At 43.0% G+C, this 25059-nt stretch overlaps 1 protein-coding gene across 2 annotated transcripts in view; it reads left to right on the top strand.

Moving 5' to 3' along the window:
* The window catches only part of Saxo1 (stabilizer of axonemal microtubules 1), a 113879-nt gene that overhangs the window by 68310 nt on the left and 20510 nt on the right, over window positions 1-25059 (top strand). For both annotated transcript variants that reach the window (XM_017320434.1, NM_001081096.1), the window contains exons 2-3: window positions 2075-2254; window positions 10916-11121. In XM_017320434.1, coding sequence (XP_017175923.1) covers window positions 2232-2254; window positions 10916-11121 — 229 coding nt within the window. In that variant the 5' untranslated portion in view covers window positions 2075-2231. The remainder of the gene's footprint in view (window positions 1-2074; window positions 2255-10915; window positions 11122-25059) is intronic.

The raw sequence follows: 25059 nt of genomic DNA, 5'->3' as shown, positions 1-25059 counted from the left end.
GGCTGAAAGACGAGGTGAGCAATGAACAAATGAAGGTTGATTGGAGGAAGTGGATGGGCACTTGATAAGAAGATGGAGAGTGGTAATGAATGTCTTTGGGTGTACGATAACCAGGGTATGTTTTTCTGAGGATGTAGTAATTGAGACGAGACTGGAAAGAGTAGATGAGAAGAATTGCTGTGTGAAAATTGTTTGCCACAGGTTCTGTAAACTTCCGAACTGAGGTAGGGACTGGGCAGATGGCTCGGCGAGCAATTGTGCTTGCTGTGCAAGTCCAAGAACCTGGGTTTGAATCTCCAATGGCCATGTGAATCTGGGTATGGTTGCTCATAATTGTCATTCCAGGTTGGGGGACAGAGATGGCCAGCCATTTGGTTTCAAAAAAAAAGGAGAAAAATGATGGCGTACCTGACTCCCACTCTGGTCTCTGTACATGCATGCATGAGTGTGCATTTGCACACACATGGGCATATGCCATTTGGACATATAAATAAAATAAAAGAAATCAGGTGGTTTTAGGCGGTTGTGTGATTTCACTTGTGTGCAGTGGTGATACTCTGAGCCGACCTGGGAACCCAGCTAGAAATCTCACCAGTTTGGCCCAGAGCAGAGCCTTGGAGCACATCTGTTGGGAAGAATAGAATCTTGGCAGGAGATAGGGAAGGGGAGGAGCGGAAGCCACGCCTTTTGCATTGGAGGTTAGCAACAGCAGTGTGGCTGAGAGGGAGTAAGGCCTTGAGAGAGAGAAGAGAAGGCCTGGAGGGTCAGGGAAGGCATGCTTAGGCTTCTGGACAGGTTCTGAAAGGAAAGTAGGAAAAGGCGAGGTTATACTTAGGGAAGCAGGAAGGCTTAGCAGTGTAGCCATGAGGGAGGCTCTGTAAGCAGCTGTCGGAAAGTGAGGGGCTTCTGGGAAGGGAAAACACATTATCTCACTAAGGGGGATTCCTCTCATCTCTTTATCATGTCTTCTGATAAGTCAGCTTGAGAGGGGTGGTTCCATGGACTCCTGGCTAGGTGATTGACAGGCCCAACTGGACTGATTTTTCTTTCCCTGCATCTAAGTTTGTTAAAGTATCAGAGACTCTAAAACGAGTTACAGGCAGTTGTGAGCTGCCATGTGAGTACCCGGAATCGAACCCTGGTCCGCTGGAAGAGCAGCCAGTGTTCTTGATCACTGAACTATCTTTCCAACTCTCTGCATTGACTCCTGAGGGAGGGAAGGGTTCTATTTAATGTTCTACTTTTTGGATATCAGCTGTTTCCACCAAGTACAGGTATAGCTCCTTCTTTTGACGGGGGCAAAGGGGGGGGGGATGAGGAGGGACGTCTGTGATATTTTCCTTTCTAGTGTTCCAGACAGGGTCTAGGGTGGACCTCAATGGCCTTCAGGCTTCTAGTCCTCATGTAGCTACCCAACATTCTTCCTCTCCCACGTAATTGCTGAGACCCTAAGATCATGAGCTGAAATTGACCCAGAGGTCCAGTTCCAAAGCTGTTCACCAGAGGGGATCGGTATCTGCACTGGGGTTTAGGTTGCACCCTAATGTGTGAAGCTTCCAGGAAGGGGTGCTCACTCAGGAGGAGAGAGGTAGCAAACCACAACCCTTATCTGGCATTCCTGGCCTGTGACCAGGACAGGGCCAAGGACATGTCCAGCTTCTGACCAAGGATAACAGGACTCCTGTGTCAGGAATCTGGAAGCTGCCTGATCAGTTTCTACCTCTGGTTTCTCAGAGGGGCAGTTGGGTCTGGTGACTCGCAGAAGAGTTGGACACCAAAGTAATTTATTAGGGTGTAGACCATTTTAAACACTTCCACAAGCAGTGTGACAATTGACAGTTGAACATCAGCCATGCTTGCATGTAATTTTATGATCCACATATTTCGATTAAACGGTTGAGGCAACCTTTTAAGTTTTGACATGTACATGGTAAAATAGAGGAAAGGAAGGTTAAATTCTGAATTTTAATGGCAAAAGCCAGTCTGCATCACATTTTGGAGGACAAGAATTTTCAGACTGCATGTATTCCTGTCAAGAAAGTAACTAAGCAGACTCCCCATGTATCTTTTGTAGGCGGCATCGCTGTCCACATCTCCCTACGAAGATTTATGATAAAACAGAGAAAACACGTCTTCTCTCCGAGTACACCGAGAATTATCCGATCTATCAGTCTTACCTGCCCAGAAATTCCTTCAAGCCCGAGTGGTGCTACCGGAAACCATCTGCACCAATGGAAGGTCTGACCACATGCAGGTGAGGGCAAAGATTGGCTGGTAAACAAACGGATGACCTGAAACTAGTAATGTATAGTGTCATGTCAAGGTAACAGCGTGCAGTGTGGAATTCAACATCAGAGCCTTAATGCTAATGTACTAGATAGCTCTGAAAGAGATTATTGTAGTTGTTAGCTTTCTTAACTATTACCAAACACTCTCTTACTAATAATTCTTGCCTGTTGAAGTGGAGGGTCGGGTCTATATTGGTCTGTCTTACTTAAAGGTGGTTAAGTTAAAGGTAGAAGGAGAGGGCCTGCTGCTGGAAAAGGAATTTTTGGCTTTGTGGAAGGTTCCATAACAACTTGGCTGGAAAACAAAGACTGGTAATAAAGAATGAGCCCTTCTGTTGTGGCGCTATGGATTTTGAATTAGAGACCCCACAAATATTCAAGATATGCAAAGAACATACTTAATTTTCAATTGATCCTGCTATACTCTAGTTGGTTTCCAAGTTGAGATTGCTAGGATCTAGGGTCATGTAGGCATGGAGTTGCCTCTGTCAATGTCCTGGAGGTTCCTATTGCCAGGGGATGGGGAAAGTGCTCAGTCTGAGGGTTCTGCACTCACAAGACTGTGTATTTTCCATTGACAGTGTGGTTAGTGGCTTCCTGATGGTGATGCCTGGCTTAGTCATCTGTGGTGTTAGGAACATCTTTGAATGCAGTTGGGTGGAATTTTAGGTCCAGCCAGTCAGTCTCTCGTAGAAACCACCTGAACCTTGGTGTGTTCTTGGTCTCCCTATCCCTCATCTCCAAAAGACAGGATTTCTGTGCTGTGGAGCTAACAGTGTACCCCATTTGTTCCCTCACAGCACGTGGGTAGCACACATGCGTGGACAACTTGCTGAGTGCCCCCCCCCCCCCCCCGGTTCACCTATTGCATGGTAATTTTGTGTGGTTTTAATAATGATTCCAGCTGGCCCGAGGTGGAACATGACATCTTTTTCCCAAAATAATGGAAACTTCCTCTCTTGAGAGTTTGACTTGTAAGTGTTCTTATCTAAAAACCAGGTGCTGTATGCTAGACTCATAGAAGCCATGTCTAGGTTAGGGCAGGAGGTCATCTAAGGGGAGGAATGAAGCTAAGGGATTTCTAAGCTTGGTAGGAGCTACTGGACAGGGACATCTTGAGAAAGGCAGGAAGCTGAGGGATTTGTCTGATGCCTAGCAGTTATTGTACGTGACCTGGTTTAAGGACAGTGGTTCTGGGTCCTGGTACATTTGAACAATGCAACTTACAGCTGCCTTTTTCAACCTACAGCTTATTAAATGACATGAACCTGAACCTTACAGTTTGGGCTTCATTTTGCTAAGAAAATATCTTCTCCAGGGCCCCAGAGCTCGCAGCAAAGACTGTGGGCTTCTCCCGAGCTTTGCTGCTTATTCTGAGAGACTACAGGCCAAATCAAGGAGGCGTCCTGTGCGCATGCGTGGTGCACTGGTTTGCAAGGGATGAACATAGCATTGGGAACTGACTTCAGACTTCATTTTCTACTGCGGGGTGCATCAGTTCTCACCTTTTTACAACCAGTTTTCAAGAAAGGAAGAACACTTTGTTGTGAGATCAAAGGCACTAACTTTAGCAACGTTGTGACGGAAAAGTATTTTCTGTCCTGGAAGTATAGGACAGAAACTGATCGAGACTTGATTTTTGCGAGATGCTCTTGTTCATGTCTAAATCTTAGGAGAACAAACACACATCCATCCTCTGAGGCAGGATCCCGGTCCCACTGCCCAGCTCTGAGGCCCTCAGACGTGGAAGCCCTTCATATTTTCCTCCTTCCTAACGCAAAATACTAATCTCTGACCTGAGCTAAGTTATCTTTGCCCGTGTCATTTATAACAATAAACCCATCTCCCAGCAGGTTCCCCGCCTCAACCAGAGCCACAGTAACGATAAATCCAGTTTATATCAAGAGGTCCCTAGCTACTGAAAGAATTTCCCATACCATTAAGGATTACAGAGCTTTAAAACAAGAGAAAGGGGTGGAATCCAGTTACTAATGGGGGTGGGGTGGCGTGGGGTGGGGTGGGGAGCCGGCCCGGGAGCTGGGGTGTACCTCGGTCACAGGGCACTTGCGTATCACCTGTAAGGTTCTATGTTCAAGCCCAGAACCTGAGGTTGGGGAGAAAGCTTATAGCAGATTTTTTTTTTCCCTTTTATCCTTCCCTCGAAAGGGAAGTCAGGCACAAACTCTAGTGGCGGCTACTCTGCTGTATCTCACTCGCACTGCTGTCTCACATCCCAGACTGAGGAAAAGCTGAGTTACTCTCAGGAATGTAAAGCAGCTTGCCTCCCCTGAGGCTTTTAGGGGATGGGATGTGTCATCTGCGTGGATTGTCACCCCTCCACTCCCATGGTACTCCACTCATTTCCTTATCTACAGGTGGACCCTGTATAGCGTCTGAGGCTGGACACCACGCTCCCACCTGCTGCATGAAAAAGTCATTTGGTGTCCCGGCTTGGCTGAGTTTGGTGATTAAGTCCAGACACAAACCCCACCTGGCTTCTGGAAAGGTTATCATCCCAGCACGAGGCCTGATTACAGCTGCACACAACTCTTACTGACTATAAATTGTGGGGATTTAAAGCAGGTGTCAGAAGGGGAATGCCTGCGAGTTCCAGTCCTTTTTACTGGGAAAAAAAAAAAAAAAACAACCTTTTTTTTTTTTTTTTTTTTTTTTTTCTCTTTTAAAAACTTTGCAGCGTTTGGTAATTCTCCTGCAGAGGACTTGCCTTTAGTTTAGCTAGATCCAGCATCAAGTTATGACAAAAGTTAGCATTTCTAACTTTGCCTCTCATTAGGCTGTCAATAGACGAAAGACTTGGGAGCCCACTTGGGACAATATTTCTGTTGCCTAAGCCAGCTTCTGCAGTGTTACGTAGTGCTCTAAAAGGGAGTGAGATGTGGGTAGAGTACATTGGAAGTTCATCCATGCATGCTTGCGGGGAAAGAGAGAGAGAGCGAGAGAGAGAGAGAGAGAGGAAGGGAGGATGTTGGGGGGGATGACTAGTATAGACTCTTGTTTTATTTTTCAATTTTTTAAAATTTATTTTATTTTATCGATAAGGCTCATTGCTAAATAAGTGAGATTAAGAAAGGAAGAGTAAAAGAGAAAGGGCATTTATTACCCTTTTCCAAAGCCAGGAAGGATGGAAGAAATGGTAATAAGTCGTCTTGACATGCTGACTGAACTGTGTGGGTTTTCTTTGAGGATTCTCTGTTACTCAAGGCTGCAATTATCTGAGTTGGTGGGGCTCGGGGTGGGGGTGTTTGAGGCCTGATGAAGACAAGGCAAGGTTCTCAGCGCTAGGCTTGCCCGGGAAGCCTCAGAGCCTTGGCTTCCTTGATGTGCCCCTTTGACTGAGTTTGTGGACATTTTGCCCATTATTTCATCAAGAATCTATGTTCCTATTCGTCTGCTTCTCTGCCTTAGTCTCCCCCCTTTTGGTTCAGATTAGGTAGCTTTTAGTCACTCTGTCTCCACATTTGCTGACCTCTTCCTTCTCTCTCTAAGCCCAGTGAATTATTTTTTCTCAGATAATATATTTTTTAGATATTTTTCTTTGAGGCGAGGTCTCCCTCAGAATCCCGGGCTAGCCTGAACTTGGGGTCAGATTCTCATTCTCCCTCCGAGCACAGGAATTTGGGGGTTACAGGGATGCACCCCCAGGCCTGCCGTTAGCTTTTTTAGTTTCTTTTTTTTTTTTTTTTTTTTTTTTGGATAATAGCTTTTATTTCTTTTGTGTCATTTTCTAGCCCTTTCTCATGAAGCATAGTGAAAACAGCTGCTCTGAGCTCGCTGCTGGGTTCAGCATCTGCTCTGCATGAGGCACGTGGGTCGTGTTTTCCTGCAGAGAGTTGAGTGGTTTCCTATTGGTTCTGGACAGTATTGTGAATGTTGCATTCGGAGACTCTGGATTATTTCCGGTTTCACATTCTTCTGAAAAGCATTTCTGTTTGTTTGTTTATTGGACAGGTAGTTTGACGAGGTTCAAAGTGTGAATTCCATGTCTTGGGTGGCAACCCAAATTCCATTTCAATTGAGTTATCCTTAATTCAGAAGCCCGCTTCTGGTGTGTGGGACAAGCAGGGATCTAGGCCCAGCGACATACAGAACTTTGGCTTTAGCTCCTTCCTTTCCAAGACTGCCTCATTTTGCTTTTCTGTTTTTTTAGTGAACAGAAAGAGTCTGGCAAAGGCTGGTTTTAGCTGCCTCATCTGGCACAGGCTGGTGACTGCCTTCAGGCTGAAGCTGTGACTCACAAGCAGTTCATGGAAAATGAAGGAGCAAAGACTTAGCTAGGGCCATTTCTTCTCCCACCTGCTGGCGCTGTCCCAGAAACCTATTGGCTGGGCCAACTCTAGTCCTGTTGAGTAGTTTAAACATGGTTTCTTCCAGGCTACATGGAATGGTGACAGATGTTAGCTTCTGCCTGAGCAGGATCGGAGGAACTGAGGATAGAGGAGAGATAATGATGTATAATTGGAATCTCGGGTGGTTGTACTAGCATCTACTGGCTGCAGGGATGATGCTGCGATCCAGCTTTCTAGCTCCGCTGAAGGATCTTTCTCAGTGTTCTGGAAAAGGCTTTCCAGACCTGCCTGAGATGACATAATGGGGAAGTTTGAAAATTACATATGGAAATAATAAAATAAACAAGTAAGGCAAAGAGTATCTCCCTACCTGGATAAGAGGAGATGGTTAAGAGGACAAGTCATGAGAAGAGGGTTAACTGGGGACAAGGAGATAGAAACGAAAACATGAATCTGAGGATAGACACCGTGACTAATTTATCTATGCAGGAGGCTAACAATGAGAGACAGATTGGCTCAGAGATGCCTTGGCTAGTATAAACAGTAGAGCCGTGTTCTGTGGTTGGGGAATGTGTGGGAGGAGGGAAGTCACATAGACCCTTTCTGAGGAGAGAGGGGATAAGGAGAGGCTCTGAAGAGAAGAGTTTCTCTATGTATATCTTTAAAATGTATAAAATATTCTGAAGGCTCTGCCAGAGCCTGACCAATACAGATGTGGATGCTCTCAGCCAACCATCGGACTGAGCACGGGGACACCAGTGGAGAAGTTAGGGGAAGGACTATAGGAGCTGAAGGGGTTTGCAACCCCATAGGAAGAACAACAATGTCAACCAACCAGACCCCCACAGAGCTCCCAGGGATTAAACAACCAACCAAAGAGTACACCTGGAGGGACTCATGGCTTCAGCTGTGTGTGTATATAGCAGAGGATGGCCTTGTCGGGCATCAATAGGAGGAGAGGCCCTTGGTCCTGTGAAAGCCTGATGCTTAGGGGAATTTAGGGGAATGGTAGGGTGGTGAGGCTGGTGGGGGAGCACCCTCATAGAAGCAGGGGTGGGGGATCGGGATGGGATAGGGGATTTGTGGAGGGGAAACTGGGAAGGGGGAGAACATTTGAAATGTAAATAAAATAACCAATTAAAAATTATAAAATATTTTATTTTTCTTTAAAATATGGGAGATACTGGGGCATGTTTAAATACTGCCAGAAAGGAGACAGCTGGGGAAAGATAGAGATGCAGGGTAGGAGATGGTCTGTGGATGAAGAGCTCAAGCAGGTGATTTAGGGAAAGGGTGACAGTCTGCTTTGGCAAATAGGAAGCCACCCTTCACCCCCGTAAGACAGAGTCCATTTTAGCATGATTGATTCCCTGGCGGCTACTATAATACCTTTTGAAATTTGTATAAATATTCAATTATTTTTAAAAAAGTAAACTTTGTTTGGCTCCTGTGAGAATTCTCCATTCTCCACTTCCAGGCAAATGGTTTTCGTTAGCAATTCTGTAATTTCCCCTTTCCTTTTTCTCTGTTCATGCCCAACACCTTTCTTTAGCATAGCCAAATGATTTGAAATGAAGTTGCTATAACTTCCCCAGCAGGGCCACTTTAACCAGTACTTAATTCTAGTTTAACTCTTGGCTTTCCATGCTGGGTAGCTTTTATAGCTACCTACCTAAAGAAAACTTAGATCTTTGACCTTTTTTTTTTTTTTTTTTCTTTATTCAGAATCACAGCGAGGTTAAACACTCGGGAATGCACCACAGGAAGAGAGAAGCCATTGAATGTTGAAAAACAAGTGGTTAAGTTTAAGCAATTTCTGTATAGAATAAAATAACTTTTTTTTTTTCTCCATGAACTTGAAGGATGTAAGATTATGTGACACTGGGGACAGGCATTTAGGCTGCGGCTAATGATAGCTTTCGGTGAATGTTCCCAACATAAAAATCTAACGAGGAAGCCCATACATTCTGATAAAATTCATTTGCAAGCCATGGTGACTATTTTTGGGCCAGATAAAAATGGATCAAACTTCAAACTTAAAAATGATCCTTTCCCCTGAAGGTGAGAGGCTTCTCCTCCCCATAATGATTTGCCTTCTCTAGAGCTGGTAAATGAATTCAAATAAAGATGCACATTCATATCTGGATTTGAATCTTTTGTCCGGAAGGAGATTAAGTAATGAATCCATTTCCTGAACTTAGCATGTTTTGTGCGTCTGCTTCTGTCTTTGAGCAGCGACTTGAGGCTAGCCCCTGAGCTGGTGAGTTTGTGAGCATTATTGCTTAGCAGCTTTCTGAGGGTGAACAGCAGATGGAGCATTGAGCCTGCTTCAGCTGTTAGTCTGCAGGGCTGAATACCCTTGGAAAATGGCATCTTGGAGGAGAAGTAAGCTTTTTAGGGTAGTCATAGAGCTCTGGGGTGGGAGGCCTCAGCATGCAAGCTTGGACAACTAGCTTTGCTCTTCAATGATGACTTTTGGTACCTTCTGCTATACCTCAGAACTGCAGAGGGACCACAGCCTGGTTAGCCATCACTGAACATAGATAAGGTGGCCTCAAAATGCCACGTTAGTCCTGGGAGTGGAGAGAAACTTCAGCTCCTGTTAGGTATTTTCTCTCCAGAAGGTGAACTTTAGAAGGAAGATAACTCTCAGGTTAGCTGATTTTCAGATGGGGTTTTAGCCATTTTCATTGGTCCGTACAGCTCATGGAGGCTTAGTGTCTCCTAGTGTCTTGCTGCAATTGGTTGAGTTGTGAGAAGTCACAACCTTAATCTAAGAAGGTGAAAAGTGTGAACCTGACCCTTGGTTTCTTATTAGCTTCCTGTCGGCCTGTTTATTCCATAACTCCCACCTTTATAATTGACTTCCAGATGCTGGGGTCCCTCAGCGTCCCTTTGCTGTTCACCCACAGTGAGGCTGCTAGGAAGGCAGGTCAGGCTGCAGTTGTTCTTGCTACTAGGATATATTTTAAGATGTACCAAGAGGGTGTTATAGGAGTTCAGCCGAAGCATCTCCCGTTTCCCACTTGCAGTCCCAAGGAGACTAATTCTTATGCTTCCCCAGTCCTTCATCCCACCAAGCATGCTCAGGACCTGCTTTGGGTTTATGGACAACCCCGTGTATAATTCATGCAAGACAGTTTACAGTGGAGCATGTTACCCTTGCTACTCAAGCATGGCTCGGTAATGCTGCCCCAGGTTTCAGCCTGGAAATAGGTTTTATTAGTGTTTAGCCTAATGTTTCCTGTCTGGAATTCTCTCCCTTCCATTGACAGAGCTGTTTTCTCAAGTACCTTTAAGGGGAAAACTCTGCTTTTCCCTTGTCCTGTTTGGCTAAATGGGATTCAGGAAGAAGCAGTTAGTCTTTGGAGGAACTGGTCTTATGGAGAAATAAGCAGTAGAGACTGTTGCAGTGGGCAGGAATGCCCGGCTCAGCTGGGTATAGCCGGCATGATGGGCAGGTGCCACCTGGGCCTGTCACAGATGTGCAATGATTTGGGAAGGGATTACTTTGGCGAACAGTGTTCTGTCTTTTCCGTCTTACTGTTTTGTTCCTCTTTCACATAATGGGGGCACTGACAGTAGATAGCAAAGAAGTGAAGACTTTGTGCCTCGATGACATTTTTTCTCTTCTGGGTTTTCTGTAAGGCTGAGTAGAGGCGATAAATATTAGTAGAAGAAGTTTCTGAGAACACAGAGAAAGGTGAGTGTATCTGAGAAACGGGTGCTAACCGATGCCAGCCCCACATGAGGGGTTGGATGGAAGATGGGTAGGAGGTTCAGTACAGAAGACCCTTCCTTCTCAGTGAGCCCCGTGGTTGACATGTGTTATAGGTAGGGGTGGGGAATAAGTCAGGGGACGGGTGTGGGACTACTTATAAATTGCATGGGTGAGCTGGGTTTAGTCTGGAAGACATTTAAAGATACTGGGCAAGCTGATCTGACTTTTTTTCACCGTTTACTCTGGACACACCAAAGCAAATTGGAGCAGAAGGAGGAAGATAGGGGGAAGGTTGTCACGTGGCCCAAGTAAAAAAGGGCAAGGGTCTGGACCAAAGAGGAAAGGAAAACCAATAAGGTAGAGGGGCTGCTCCTGGTGAGTGCTCTTGGTGGCTTTGAAGGGTGGGGTCAAGGATGACACCCGAGGGGTCAAACATGGGAAAAAAGTCAATTGTAGTGACATGTTCCATAGTAGAAGAGAGAAAAATAGAAGGTAAGGAGATAGGGTAGAATGAAATATTTGTTAATACGAGCCAAGGGGACAACACTGTCTTTTTTCTGAGCAAGGATCCCAATGACTTGTGTTTATTCTTTTCCTAGGAGAGATTTTGGGCTTCACAAAATGTTACCGGTGACATTCCACCAGCCTGACACATATGTTCCGAGTCAAGAGACTATGGATTTACTCACAACGTATAAACACGATTTTAACTACCTCCCTACCTGTCCAGTTGGCCTCATCAAACCTCGGGACAGTAAATTTCCAAATGGTGACAAGATAATGCAATATCTGCCTACCTACAAAGGTGAGAGAAGGATTAACAAGAGGTCAGGCCAGGGCTACAGACCCACCAAGACATGGGTATATGCACATCACCTTAGGGCAAAGGTCACTACCTGCAGGCTAAATCTAGCTAACAGCCTACTTTTGTATAGATGGGAAGCTAAGAATGGCTTTATAATTTTCAATAACTGAAAAAGTTATTTCAAGACATGTTGAAAATTACAATATTTGAAGTTCACCGTTGGCGGGTACATTATGTTGGCCCAGGCTGGCCTTGAACTCGTGATCCTCCTGCCTCTGCCTCCTTCAGCAAATCCTACCGGCGTGCGCCACCACTACCGGCAAGGGTACATTATGTTGGAACGTGGCCATATCCATTCTTTTATGCATCTGCTCTAACTGCTTCTATGTGACAGTGGCAAAGCTGGGTGATCATGGCCGAGGCTCCACGGGTGGCAGAAATGCACAGTATCTTGACCTTTTAGAATATTCTTTATGATCCTTGTTTGACTTGCCTTCTGTTTGATTCTTACAATGGGGGATCTGTTCAAATTTAAGCTAATTAGGAATCTACAATTTCCTTGTTTTCATCCAACTACAAGAAATTTGAATATAACACACAGAAAGTGAATGCAGTATGGTTACATAGATCAGAGCATTTTTACTGTACACACAGTGCTTGGCCAAAACTATACCACATCTACAGAAGTAGAACACGGCCATTGTGGGTTTTTTCCATGCTGGGTATTGAAGCCAGGTCCTCCCAAATGCCAGACAAATTAACTGAGCTACATTTCTTGCCCCATTATACCATACCATAGCAATTTAATACCATAAATTAGTTTTGCCAGTTTAAAATTTTTATGTTCAGTTGATTTACTCTTTTGAAAATATCTGTATTTTAAATTGACACATAATAATTGTACCCATTTATAGGGCATGAAGTGGCATTTTAATAATATGTGCACTGTATAAAGTTTTCAAAAATGTATTTACTTTTAATTTATGTATTTTACTTACTTTTGATTTGTGTATATGTGTGTATCTGTGTTGAGTATACGTTATGTATAGGTATGCCCATGGAGTCCAGACAGGCTTTGTATCTTTCAGAATTGGTGTTACAGGTAGTTGTATTGCACGGATGCTAGGAACTGAACCATGTCCTCTGAAAGAACATCTCTCTAGCTCCCACTTTTAAGATTTATTATTATTTTTCTGGTATATTTTTTTCTAAGTGTGCTATGCCAGAAACACAGACATATGTGCGTCTCTTCACAGTGCTAAAATTTATTGAAAACCAAATCATAAGCCACTCTGGATTGATTGGTTGCACATGGCCAATTTGTCTTGACTTCCCTTTGAATCTGGCCAGAGAAAACACAGTATCTTTTATTCCAATCCAACTACGACTATTAACTCTCAGGTCATTCATTACACATCACCTGGCAATTATATCTTTATGTAGGTTTCAGAGGGGCTGCAAAAGAGCTAAGGATGCCATAGATTTCAAAGAGGCCTTACAGGGGAAGGGAGCTGTTATAGATGCAGAGACTCTCTGTGGTGGTTGGTACAGTATTAATCAGCCCAAGTGAAGAGCTGCTAAAAGGTCTGTAGAACTGAGCTGCAGTGATGTGGGAGCAAGGTAGTAGAGGTCAGGTGCGGAATTGGGTCCTGATGGAAGAATGGATGGATGTATGTATGGATGGATGGATAGACTGGGAGATTTAGTTGACCTCATAAAACAGTGGGGACCATCCTGAGCTTGAAGTCCAGGAGAGAAGTAGGAGTTCATTGTTGGTGGAACTCTTGAGGGACATTCTGAGTGGTCAGATGACAGGTGTGTGGGGCCATTGTCATTGGAGTGTTATGGATTCTACTCCTTTTGGTGCTTAGGTAAGGGCATTACACTCTTTGCTTATCTTTATATGTTTGGTAAGTTTTTAGGTCTGTTTTTCTGATTTTTAAAAAAGATTTACTTAATTTTAATTTATGTATACGAATGATGTGCCTGCATGTATGTATGCCCATCTTGTGGGTGGTGGGCACAGAATGTAGGTGCTCTGAATGAGCAGCCAGTGTTGTTTACCATGGGGCCATCTCTCCAGTCCCCTGATGTAGTTTTAGTATATCCATGTGCTCCCATGTTCCAGGCTACTTTGGTAAGTTTATAGGTGGCATCTTTGTACTTTGAAGGAGAGGTTGTCATTTGTGTATCTTGCCTACTTCTGGACAGTTGGTGTCTACAAGGACAAGAGTACAGAGTCACCCTCTGTCTTCCTCTGCACTTAAAATGGAATCAAGTCCTGCTTTGTAAAATGCCACCTAGGACAAAGAGTAATCCTGAGTGCTACAGTTTTTTTTTTCTTTCCATTTTTTATTAGGTATTTAGCTCATTTACATTTCCAATGCTATACCAAAAGTCCCCCATACCCACCCACCCCCACTCCCCTACCCGCCCACTCCCCCTTTTTGGCCCTGGCGTTCCCCTGTTCTGGGGCATATAAAGTTTGTGTGTCCAATGGGCCTCTCTTTCCAGTGATGGCCGACTAGGCCATCTTTTGATACATATGCAGCTAGAGTCAAGAGCTCCGGGGTACTGGTTAGTTCATAATTTTGATCCACCTATAGGGTTGCAGATCCCTTTAGCTCCTTGGGTACTTTCTCTAGCTCCTCCATTGGGAGCCCTGTAATCCATCCATTAGCTGACTGTGGGCATCCACTTCTGTGTTTGCTAGGCCCCGGCATAGTCTCACAAGAGACAGCTACATCTGGGTCCTTTCGATAAAATCTTGCTAGTGTATGCAATGGTGTCAGCGTTTGGATGCTGATTATGGGGTGGATCCCTGGATAAGGCAGTCTCTACATGGTCCATCCTTTCATCTCAGCTCCAAACTTTGTCTCTGTAACTCCTTCCAAGGGTGTTTTGTTCCCACTTCTAAGGAGGGGCATAGTGTCCACACTTCAGTCTTCATTTTTCTTGAGTTTCATGTGTTTAGGAAATTGTATCTTATATCTTGGGTATCCTAGGTTTTGGGCTAATATCCACTTATCAGTGAGCACATATTGTGTGAGTTCCTTTGTGAATGTGTTACCTCACTCAGGATGATGCCCTCCAGGTCCATCCATTTGGCTAGGAATTTCATAAATTCATTCTTTTTAATAGCTGAGTAGTACTCCATTGTATAAATGTACCACATTTTCTGTATCCATTCCTCTGTTGAGGGGCATCTGGGTTCTTTCCAGCTTCTGGCTATTATAAATAAGGCTGCTATGAACATAGTGGAGCATGTGTCCTTCTTACCAGTTGGGGCATCTTCTGGATATATGCCCAGGAGAGGTATTGCTGGATCCTCCGGTAGTACTATGTCCAATTTTCTGAGGAACCGCCAGACGGATTTCCAGAGTGGTTGTACAAGCCTGCAATCCCACCAACAATGGAGGAGTGTTCCTCTTTCTCCACATCCTCGCCAGCATCTGCTGTCACCTGAATTTTTTTTTTTTTTTTTATTCAGTTCTTTTTTTTTTTTTTCCATTTTTTATTAGGTATTTAGCTCATTTACATTTCCAATGCTATACCAAAAGTCCCCCTTACCCACCCACCCCCACTCCCCTACCCACCCACTCCCCCCCTTTGGCCCTGGCGTTCCCCTGTACCGGGGCACACAAAGTCTGCGTGTCCAATGGGCCTCTCTTTCCAGTGATGGCCGACTAGGCCATCTTTTGATACATATGCAGCTAGAGTCAAGAGCTCAGGGGTACTGGTTAGTTCATAATGTTGTTCCACCTATAGGGTTGAAGATCCCTTTAGCTCCTTGGGTACTTTCTCTAGCTCCTCCATTGGGAGCCCTGTGATCCATCCATTAGCTGACTGTGAGCATCCACTTCTGTGTTTGCTAGGCCCCGGCATAGTCTCACAAGAGACAGCTACATCTGGGTCCTTTCAGTAAAATCTTGCTAGTGTATGCAATGGTGTCAGCATTTGGAAGCTGATTATGGGGTGGATCCCTGGATATGGCAGTCTCCACATGGTCCATCCTTTCATCTCAGCTCCATACTTTGTTTCTGTAACTCCTTCCATGGGTGTTTTGTTCCCACTTCTAAGGAGGGGCATAGTGTCCACACTTCAGTCTTCATTTTTCTTGAGTTTCATGTGTTTAGGAAATTGTATCTTATATCGTGGGTATCCTAGGTTTTGGGCTAGTATCCACTTATCAGTGAGTACATATTGTGTGAGTTCCTTTGTGATTGTGTTACCTCACTCAGGATGATGCTCTCCAGGTCCATCCATTTGGCTAGGAATTTCATAAATTCATTCTTTTTAATAGCTGAGTAGTACTCCATTGTGTAGATGTACCACATTTTCTGTATCCATTCCTCTGTTGAGGGGCATCTGGGTTCTTTCCAGTTTCTGGCTATTATAAATAAGGCTGCTATGAACATAGTGGAGCATGTGTCCTTCTTACCAGTTGGGGCTTCTTCTGGATATATGCCCAGGAGAGGTATTGCTGGATCCTCCGGTAGTACTATGTCCAATTTTCTGAGGAACCGCCAGACGGATTTCCAGAGTGGTTGTACAAGCCTGCAATCCCACCAACAATGGAGGAGTGTTCCTCTTTCTCCACATCCTCGCCAGCATCTGCTGTCACCTGAATTTTTGATCTTAGACATTCTGACTGGTGTGAGGTGGAATCTCAGGGTTGTTTTGATTTGCATTTCCCTGATGATTAAGGAACATTTTTTCAGGTGCTTCTCTGCCATTCGGTATTCCTCAGGTGAGAATTCTTTGTTCAGTTCTGAGCCCCATTTTTTAATGGGGTTGTTTGATTTTCTGAAGTCCACCTTCTTGAGTTCTTTATATATGTTGGATATTAGTCCCCTATCTGATTTAGGATAGGTAAAGATCCTTTCCCAATCTGTTGGTGGTCTCTTTGTCTTATTGACGGTGTCTTTTGCCTTGCAGAAACTTTGGAGTTTCATTAGGTCCCATTTGTCAATTCTCGATCTTACAGCACAAGCCATTGCTGTTCTGTTCAGGAATTTTTCCCCTGTGCCCATATCTTCAAGGCTTTTCCCCACTTTCTCCTCTATAAGTTTCAGTGTCTCTGGTTTTATGTGAAGTTCTTTGATCCATTTAGATTTGACCTTAGTACAAGGAGATAAGTATGGATCGATTCGCATTCTTCTACATGATAACAACCAGTTGTGCCAGCACCATTTGTTGAAAATGCTGTCTTTCTTCCACTGGATGGTTTTAGCTCCCTTGTCGAAGATCAAGTGACCATAGGTGTGTGGGTTCATTTCTGGGTCTTCAATTCTATTCCATTGGTCTACTTGTCTGTCTCTATACCAGTACCATGCAGTTTTTACCACAATTGCTCTGTAGTAAAGCTTTAGGTCAGGCATGGTGATTCCACCAGAGGTTCTTTTATCCTTGAGAAGAGTTTTTGCTATCCTAGGTTTTTTGTTATTCCAGATGAATTTGCAAATTGCTCCTTCTAATTCGTTGAAGAATTGAGTTGGAATTTTGATGGGGATTGCATTGAATCTGTAGATTGCTTTTGGCAAGATAGCCATTTTTACAATATTGATCCTGCCAATCCATGAGCATGGGAGATCTTTCCATCTTCTGAGATCTTCTTTAATTTCTTTCTTCAGAGACTTGAAGTTTTTATCATACAGATCTTTCACTTCCTTAGTTAGAGTCACGCCGAGATATTTTATATTATTTGTGACTATTGAGAAGGGTGTTGTTTCCCTAATTTCTTTCTCAGCCTGTTTATTCTTTGTGTAGAGAAAGGCCATTGACTTGTTTGAGTTAATTTTATATCCAGCTACTTCACCGAAGCTGTTTATCAGGCTTAGGAGTTCTCTGGTGGAATTTTTAGGGTCACTTATATATACTATCATATCATCTGCAAAAAGTGATATTTTGACTTCCTCCTTTCCAATTTGTATCCCCTTGATCTCCTTTTGTTGTCGAATTGCTCTGGCTAATACTTCAAGTACTATGTTGAAAAGGTAGGGAGAAAGTGGGCAGCCTTGTCTAGTCCCTGATTTTAGTGGGATTGCTTCCAGCTTCTCTCCATTTACTTTGATGTTGGCTACTGGTTTGCTGTAGATTGCTTTTATCATGTTTAGGTATGGGCCTTGAATTCCTGATCTTTCCAGAACTTTTATCATGAATGGGTGTTGGATCTTGTCAAATGCTTTTTCTGCATCCAACGAGATGATCATGTGGTTTTTGTCTTTGAGTTTGTTTATATAGTGGATTACATTGATGGATTTTTGTATATTAAACCATCCCTGCATTCCTGGAATAAAACCTACTTGGTCAGGATGGATGATTGCTTTAATGTGTTCTTGGATTCGGTTAGCGAGAATTTTATTGAGGATTTTTGCATCGATATTCATAAGAGAAATTGGTCTGAAGTTCTCTATCTTTGTTGGATCTTTCTGTGGTTTAGGTATCAGAGTAATAGTGGCTTCATAAAATGAGTTGGGTAGAGTACTTTCTACTTCTATCTTGTGAAAAAGTTTGTGCAGAACTGGAATTAGATCTTCTTTGAAGGTCTGATAGAACTCTGCACTAAACCCATCTGGTCCTGGGCTTTTTTTGGCTGGGAGACTATTTATAACTGCTTCTATTTCTTTAGGGGATATGGGACTGTTTAGAAGGTCAACTTGATCCTGATTCAACTTTGGTACCTGGTATCTGTCCAGAAATTTGTCCATTTCGTCCAGGTTTTCCAGTTTTGTTGAGTATAGCCTTTTGTAGAAGGATCTGATGGTGTTTTGGATTTCTTCAGGATCTGTTGTTATGTCTCCCTTTTCAGTTCTGATTTTGTTAATTAGGATTTTGTCTCTGTGCCCTCTAGTGAGTCTAGCTAAGGGTTTATCTATCTTGTTGATTTTCTCAAAGAACCAACTCCTCGTTTGGTTAATTCTTTGAATAGTTCTTCTTGTTTCCACTTGGTTGATTTCACCCCTGAGTTTGATTATTTCCTGCCGTCTACTCCTCTTGGGTGAATTTGCTTCCTTTTTTTCTAGAGCTTTTAGATGTGTTGTCAAGCTGCTAGTATGTGCTCTCTCCCATTTCTTCATGGAGGCACTCAGAGCTATGAGTTTCCCTCTTAGAAATGCTTTCATTGTGTCCCAAAGGTTTGGGTACGTTGTGGCTTCATTTTCATTAAACTCTAAAAAGTCTTTAATTTCTTTCTTTATTCCTTCCTTGACCAAGGTATCATTGAGAAGAGTGTTGTTCAGTTTCCACATGAGTGTTGGCTTTCTGTTATTTTTTTTGTTATTGAAGATCAGCCTTAGTCCATGGTGATCTGATAGGATACATGGGACAATTTCAATATTTTTGAATCTGTTGAGGCCTGTTTTGTGACCTATTATGTGGTCAATTTTGGAGAAGGTACCATGAGGTGCTGAGAAGAAGGTATATCCTTTTGTTTTAGGATAAACTGTTCTGTAGATATCTGTCAGATCCATTTGTTTCATCACTTCTGTTAGTTTCAGTGTGTCCCTGTTTAGTTTCTGTTTCCATGATCTGTCCATTGGTGAAAGTGGTGTGTTGAAGTCTCCCACTATTATTGTGTGAGGTGCAATGTGTGCTTTGAGCTTTACTAAAGTTTCTTTAATGAATGTGGCTGCCCTTGTATTTGGCGCATAGATATTCAGAATTGAGAGTTCCTCTTGGAGGATTTTACCTTTGATGAGAACAAAGTGCCCCTCCTTGTCTTTTTTGATGACTTTGGGTTGGAAGTCAATCTTATCAGATATTAGGATGGCTACTCCAGCTTGTTTCTTCATACCATTTGCTTGGAAAATTGTTTTCCAGCCTTTTATTCTGAGGTAGTGTCTATCTTTTTCTCTGAGATGTGTCTCCTGTAAACAGCAAAATGTTGGGTCTTGTTTGTGTAGCCAGTTTGTTAGTCTATGTCTTTTTATTGGGGAGTTGAGACCATTGATGTTAAGAGATATTAAGGAAAAGTAATTGTTGCTTCCTGTTATTTTTGTTGTTAAAGTTGGCATTCTGTTCTTGTGGCTGTCTTCTTTTAGGTTTGTTGAGGGATTACCTTCTTGTTTTTTCTAGGGCATTGTTCCCGTTCTTGTATTGGTTTTTTTCTGTTATTACCCTTTGAAGGGCTGGATTCGTGGAGAGATAATGTGAGAATTTGGTTTTGTCGTGGAATACTTTGGTTTCTCCATCTATGGTAATTGAGAGTTTGGCTGGGTATAGTAGCCTGGGCTGGAATTTGTGTTCTCTTAGTGTCTGTATAACATCTGTCCAGGCTCTTCTGGCTTTCATAGTCTCTGGTGAAAAATCTGGTGTAATTCTGATAGGCTTGCCTTTGTATGTTACTTGACCTTTTTCCCTTACCGCTTTTAGTATTCTATCTTTATTTAGTGCATTTGTTGTTCTGATTATTATGTGTCGGGAGGAATTTCTTTTCTGGTCCAGTCTATTTGGAGTTCTGTAGGCTTCTTGTATGTTCATAGATATCTCTTTCTTTATATTTGGGAAGTTTTCTTCAATAATTTTGTTGAAGATGTTTGCTGGTCCTTTGAGTTGAAAATCTTCATTCTCATCCACTCCTATTATCCGTAGGTTTGGTCTTCTCATTGTGTCCTGGATTTCCTGGATATTTTGAGTTAGGATCTTTTTGCATTTTCCATTTTCTTTGATTGTTGTGCCGATGTTCTCTATGGAATCTTCTGCACCTGAGATTCTCTCTTCCATCTCTTGTATTCTGTTGCTGATGCTCAAATCTATGGTTCCAGATTTCTTTCCTAGGGTTTCTATCTCCAGTGTTGCCTCACTTTGAGTTTTCTTTATTGTTTCTACTTCCCTTTTTAGGTCTAGTATGGTTTTGTTCATTTCCATCACCTGTTTGTATGTTTTTTCCTCTTTTTCTGTAAGGACTTCTACCTGTTTGATTGTGTTTTCCTGTTTTTCTTTAAGGACTTGTAACTCTTTAGCAGTGTTCTCCTGTATTTCTTTAAGTGATTTATTAAAGTCCTTCTTGATGTCCTCTACCATCATCATGAGATATGCTTTTAAATCTAGGTCTAGGTTTTCGGGTGTGTTGGGGTGCCCTGGACTGGGCGAAGTGGGAGTGCTGGGTTCTGATGATGGTGAGTGGTCTTGGTTCCTGTTAGTAGGATTCCTACGTTTACTTTTCGCCATCTGGTAATCTCTGGAGTTAGTAGTTATAGTTGACTCTGTTTAGAGATTGTTCTTCTGGTGATTCTGTTACCGTCTCTCAGCAGACCTGGGAGACAGATTCTCTCCTCTGAGTTTCAGTGCTCAGAGCACTCTCTGCTGGCAAGCTCTCTTACAGGGAAGGTGCGCAGATATCTTGTTTTTGGACCTCCTCCTGGTCGAAGAAGAAGGCCCAAAACAGGGCCTCTCTCAGAAGCTGTGTTGCTTTGGCAGTTCCCAGAAGCTGTCAGCTTCTGTGGTGCAGACTCTCACCTGTGCAGACTAAAATCCTAAGTTCCAGGGAGTCCTGGAACCAAGATGGTGACCGCTGCTCCTGAGGCTGAGGCCGTCTCCCGAGCCAGGCAGACACCTGTCCTCTGGTCCGGACGGTGGCCGGCTGTCTGCAGCCCGCCAAGAGTGCTGCCTCAGCGGCTCTGTGCTTCTGCCCGTCCCAGAAGCTGTCCGGTTCTCTGGCGCACCCTCTAACCTGTTCAGACTAATTTCCTAGGTCCCGCGGAGTCCCGGAACCCAGATGGCGACCGCTGCTGCTGAGGCTGAGGCCCGAGTGCTACAGTTTTAATCAGGGTAGCACATCTATATTCTCAAGCACCTCTTTAGGGTGAAAACACTCAAAATCACATCTTTAAGCTGTGCTTAAAGGCATGAATCACCACATCCAGCTATTTTTTGTTTACAAATTAAAAAATAAAATAAAATTAGATCATTTTCCTTCTACATTTCCTTCCTCTAATTTCTTCTACATGTTCCCTACTACCTGTCAAATTAATGGTCTCTTTTTTCTTTAATTATAAATTAATTAATTATATATTTATTACATATCATTTATTGTATATTAAATTACATACATACACAAATACAACTTGATGAGTCTGGCAATATGTATAATATCCATATATGTCCATCTATACATATATGAATGAATTTTCAGGGCTGACCACTTAGTATGGAACAACCAATTAGGGGGTACCTCCCCAGGGACAATGATTGTCCCTCACTTAGCTTTCATTAGTTGTGTGTAGTTTTGTATTTAGGGATGGGGCTCAATGAGCTTTCCCTCTTCTGCACTGGCATGTCCATTGCTGCTGACATTCTTCAGGTCTTATTCAGGCAGCCATATTGTTGAAGTACCCTTGGTGATGTCTTCTTGTCATTTCTAGGAGAGACACTTTTTGCAGCAGACTTCTTGGTCCTCTGGCTCTTATTTTCTACCCTCTCTTTTGTGATATCCTCTGATCCTTACGAGCAGGAATCATGTTGTAGATGTATCATTTGGGGCTGGCTGCCCTGTGATCACTTGCTTTCTGCTTTTTAGGCAGTTCTGGCTTTCCATAATGTTCTCTATCTGCTGCAAAGAGAAGCGTCTGGGATGAGGGCTGGAGAGTATGTTTATCTGTAGATATAAGGATCAGTAATTATACTGGCTTTGTAAAGTGGCTATAGTAGGTTCTCCTCTTAGGATACATGATTTCACCTCTGGATAGTTGGCTAGATTTCTATTACCAGGCATGATAATCGCTCCTGGGAGAGGACCTTAAAGTCCAATTAGACAGCTGTTGATTACTACCAAGAAGTAAGTGCCACTATTGTGCATTTAGGGATATCTTGCCATGCTGGTCATTGCTTGTGGTTCATAGGCATCATAGCTGGGTAGAGATATTGGTTCCTTCCCTCCATTGGTAGCCTGCATAGGACCTTCCTATACTGTGAAATCTAATTCTCAGTGTGGAAGCTGTCTCAGTGTGAATTGGAGGGCCCAATCCAACTCCAATCCTCTGACTCTAAAATATGTATGTTTTCAGAAATAGGAACCTAAAATCAACTCTGGGAGGCAACTAAGGGAAACAGAAATAGCCTGTATTGTTTTTAGGAATCTCTTGGACTCCCTTAACCAGTTCTAAAGGAGGTTTCTTATGCCTGGTGCTAGGGTTTCTGAAAGATAGTCTATGACTTTTGGTGGGCGGAGAGCATTATCACTCTATACATATACACACATATATGTATATGTGTATATATATCACAAATGTGCATACACTTATATGCACTTTTAAGTAAATATAAACTGTGATTCCCTATGATATTTTCAAGCATTCTGTTATTTATCCTTTCTCTGTATCCTTCTGTAATGATCTCTCTCCTTGCCCCTAAATTAAAGCACCCCTCCATTTTCCTACTTTCCCTTTGCCCCCCTCCAACTCTTCCCCATCCCTATGGTCCCTTTTTCTCATCTGATTTTTGTGGCTATTCTGGGTTATGGCCCATCTCTGATGATTTAGAGCTAGGAACCACAGATAAAACATGTGACATTTGTCTTTTTCTGAATTTGGAAAACTTAATATGACATTTTATTACCACCCCAATTTACCCAATTAAGAAATAATTTCCTCACTGGCATAAACACTGGCCAATCTGATCTGGGCATATGCATATATACTCATATAAATTCTCATACACATATATCCGCATATATCACTGAGACAGTCTTCCTAGAAGATTCTATATTGTGTCAAGTCGACAATTACAAGTGACTATCACAGCTCCCTCACAGTGCAGTGGACAGATGCTTTACAAATGAGTCAATATAACTAGTGCATCATAGCGCTACATGCACCTCTGTAGGGTGTGCTCAGTTTCTGTTTCAGCCAGTGTCTATCTGAAGATGGAAACGAGGTATCTCAGAACTTGGGGAAACAGGACAGCTGAGCAAAAGTGGAGCGAGCAGAGGAGGGCAGTAAGGCACGCTGACAGGGCATGCTCAACAAAAAATTCTCCTTGCCTCTGTATGCTTTGTGGGTGGGTACCTTTGCTCTCAGTGGGGTTGTAGGTTTTGCAGAGGATCTTACTGCTCAGTGTAGTTTTCTTGTTCCTATCCTATGCACCGGCAGGTCTGGGATACAGATCGTGCCTTGCTTTTCTTAGGCATAGCAAGGATGGAGAAAGTCCTGTGGTGTTATTAAAAACAAAAAAAAAAACCTCTTCCCTACTGCCCCCAACAAACTATCCATTCCTCAAAATAAGTATACAGAAATTATAAAAATAAACAGGCTTCAGTCTGTTCTATCTCCAGCTTTCCTACATGTCCCATTGTCTATCCAGTTCCATCTCAGACTACCCCTATAAAACCATAGACATTCTGCTGCTGAAATGAACCTTGGCTTAGTAAGAGGTCCAGGCTTACGTCTTTCCTATTTCCCCCTTAACCTTTGGACGCCTGTCAACTGTAGCTGGCGAGAATCCTATCCTCGTTCCAGGATGGTATTTTGTTGTCTCGTACAGGTGACAGGAAAGGAATAAAGAGCCCGAGTGAGTTCCCTCCAGCCCTTTTAAGGGGCTACTGCATTCATGAGGACAGGGCCCTCAAGACTCATCACTTCTCCGAAACGGCCCCTTCTCTTTATATCACTACAGTGGAAACTAAATTTTAACATTTGCATTTGGAGTGGAAGGTGTGATTCAAACTATAAAAAGCACTTACGTTTTTAAAAATGTGAGTAGTTGATTTGATCTCCTCTATGACACCATGGCTTCCAAAGCCATACCTAGTCTCATCCTTTTAGCACAGGGACCTACCTCAGCAGAGGGCTGTAAGGGAAGACTAAATGAATGGATAGTTCTGAACCACTGCTTACAGCACTCTAGATGACAGTCTGTGCTTCAAATAACTACCTTCAGATCCCCATCCTGTCAACTACTGCACAGGTCCCAGCCAGGAGCAGGAGTGAGGTTTGGGGAAGGCGCATGGCATTTACCCTGCCTTTGGGTCAGTCCTGAGCCACTTCCGCACTAGACCCTAGCTTATTTCTTGGTTTATTGGCCCTAGGGTGACTTTTGTGAAAATTTGCTGCTTTAGTAACTCTTTCCCCAGTAATCTTTACAATTTCTGGCCATATATTACTGTCTGTCTTTCCAAAGAGGGCTGTCAAGGACAGAAACTGAAGACCAAATATGTGCATTTCAATGCATGCCATTTATAGTTTGTTGATATATTTTGTTCATTTTAGTTCTGTGAGAAAAAATATTTAAAACTTTTCTACTCATGACTAGTATATTTATTGTGGTGAAAAGAAGAAAAATGAAAGAGAAGAAAGAAAGAAAGAGAGAAAGAAAGAGAGAAAAAAGAAAGTAAAGAGCCCACCAATAATATATGTTCAGCAGCATTTGGTTGTAATTTGTGACATTTTCAAAACACCGGGCAATTGAAAAGATGGAGAGTGTAATTATTTGATGCTCAGCTTTGGGCTTCGCTAAGGTTTTTTTGGATATTATTATTGAGTAGAATCTTGCCAATTACCCACATGACACTCTGGCCTTGAAGGGCTTTACTGGTGTGTGAATAGTTTAGTTTGTCATGTGGAATTCTGAGGTTTTTCGGAGCCTTGTGGAGGTTTTTTTTTTTTTTTTTTTTTTTTTATAGTTGCTAGGTGGAGGAAGTCAGGATGCTGAATAATAATGTGGTTTCAACTATGTTGTTGGTGATCAGGAGTCCCATGAGGCAAGTTTGAGCTTAGGAACCTGTTTTCTTAACACTTCATCCATCAGAGGAGAGGTCCAGAGAAGTTCCGTTCTCCTCACCCTTAAGCATCGAGGCAGTGTGATGGTATCTACAGGTAGATGCAGCATTTCAGGGACGCCCGATGTGCGGTGGGCTGAACATGTGGTTTGTATTCAGCAAGATGGTTCCTGCTAAGGCCCCCTAATGCTTTCAAGATGCTGATAGAGCCATTAATGGCTCTT

Source organism: Mus musculus, chromosome 4, assembly GCF_000001635.26.
Source record: "Mus musculus strain C57BL/6J chromosome 4, GRCm38.p6 C57BL/6J".
Taxonomy (NCBI): domain Eukaryota; kingdom Metazoa; phylum Chordata; class Mammalia; order Rodentia; family Muridae; genus Mus; species Mus musculus.
This window is presented reverse-complemented; position numbering and strand designations above follow the sequence as displayed.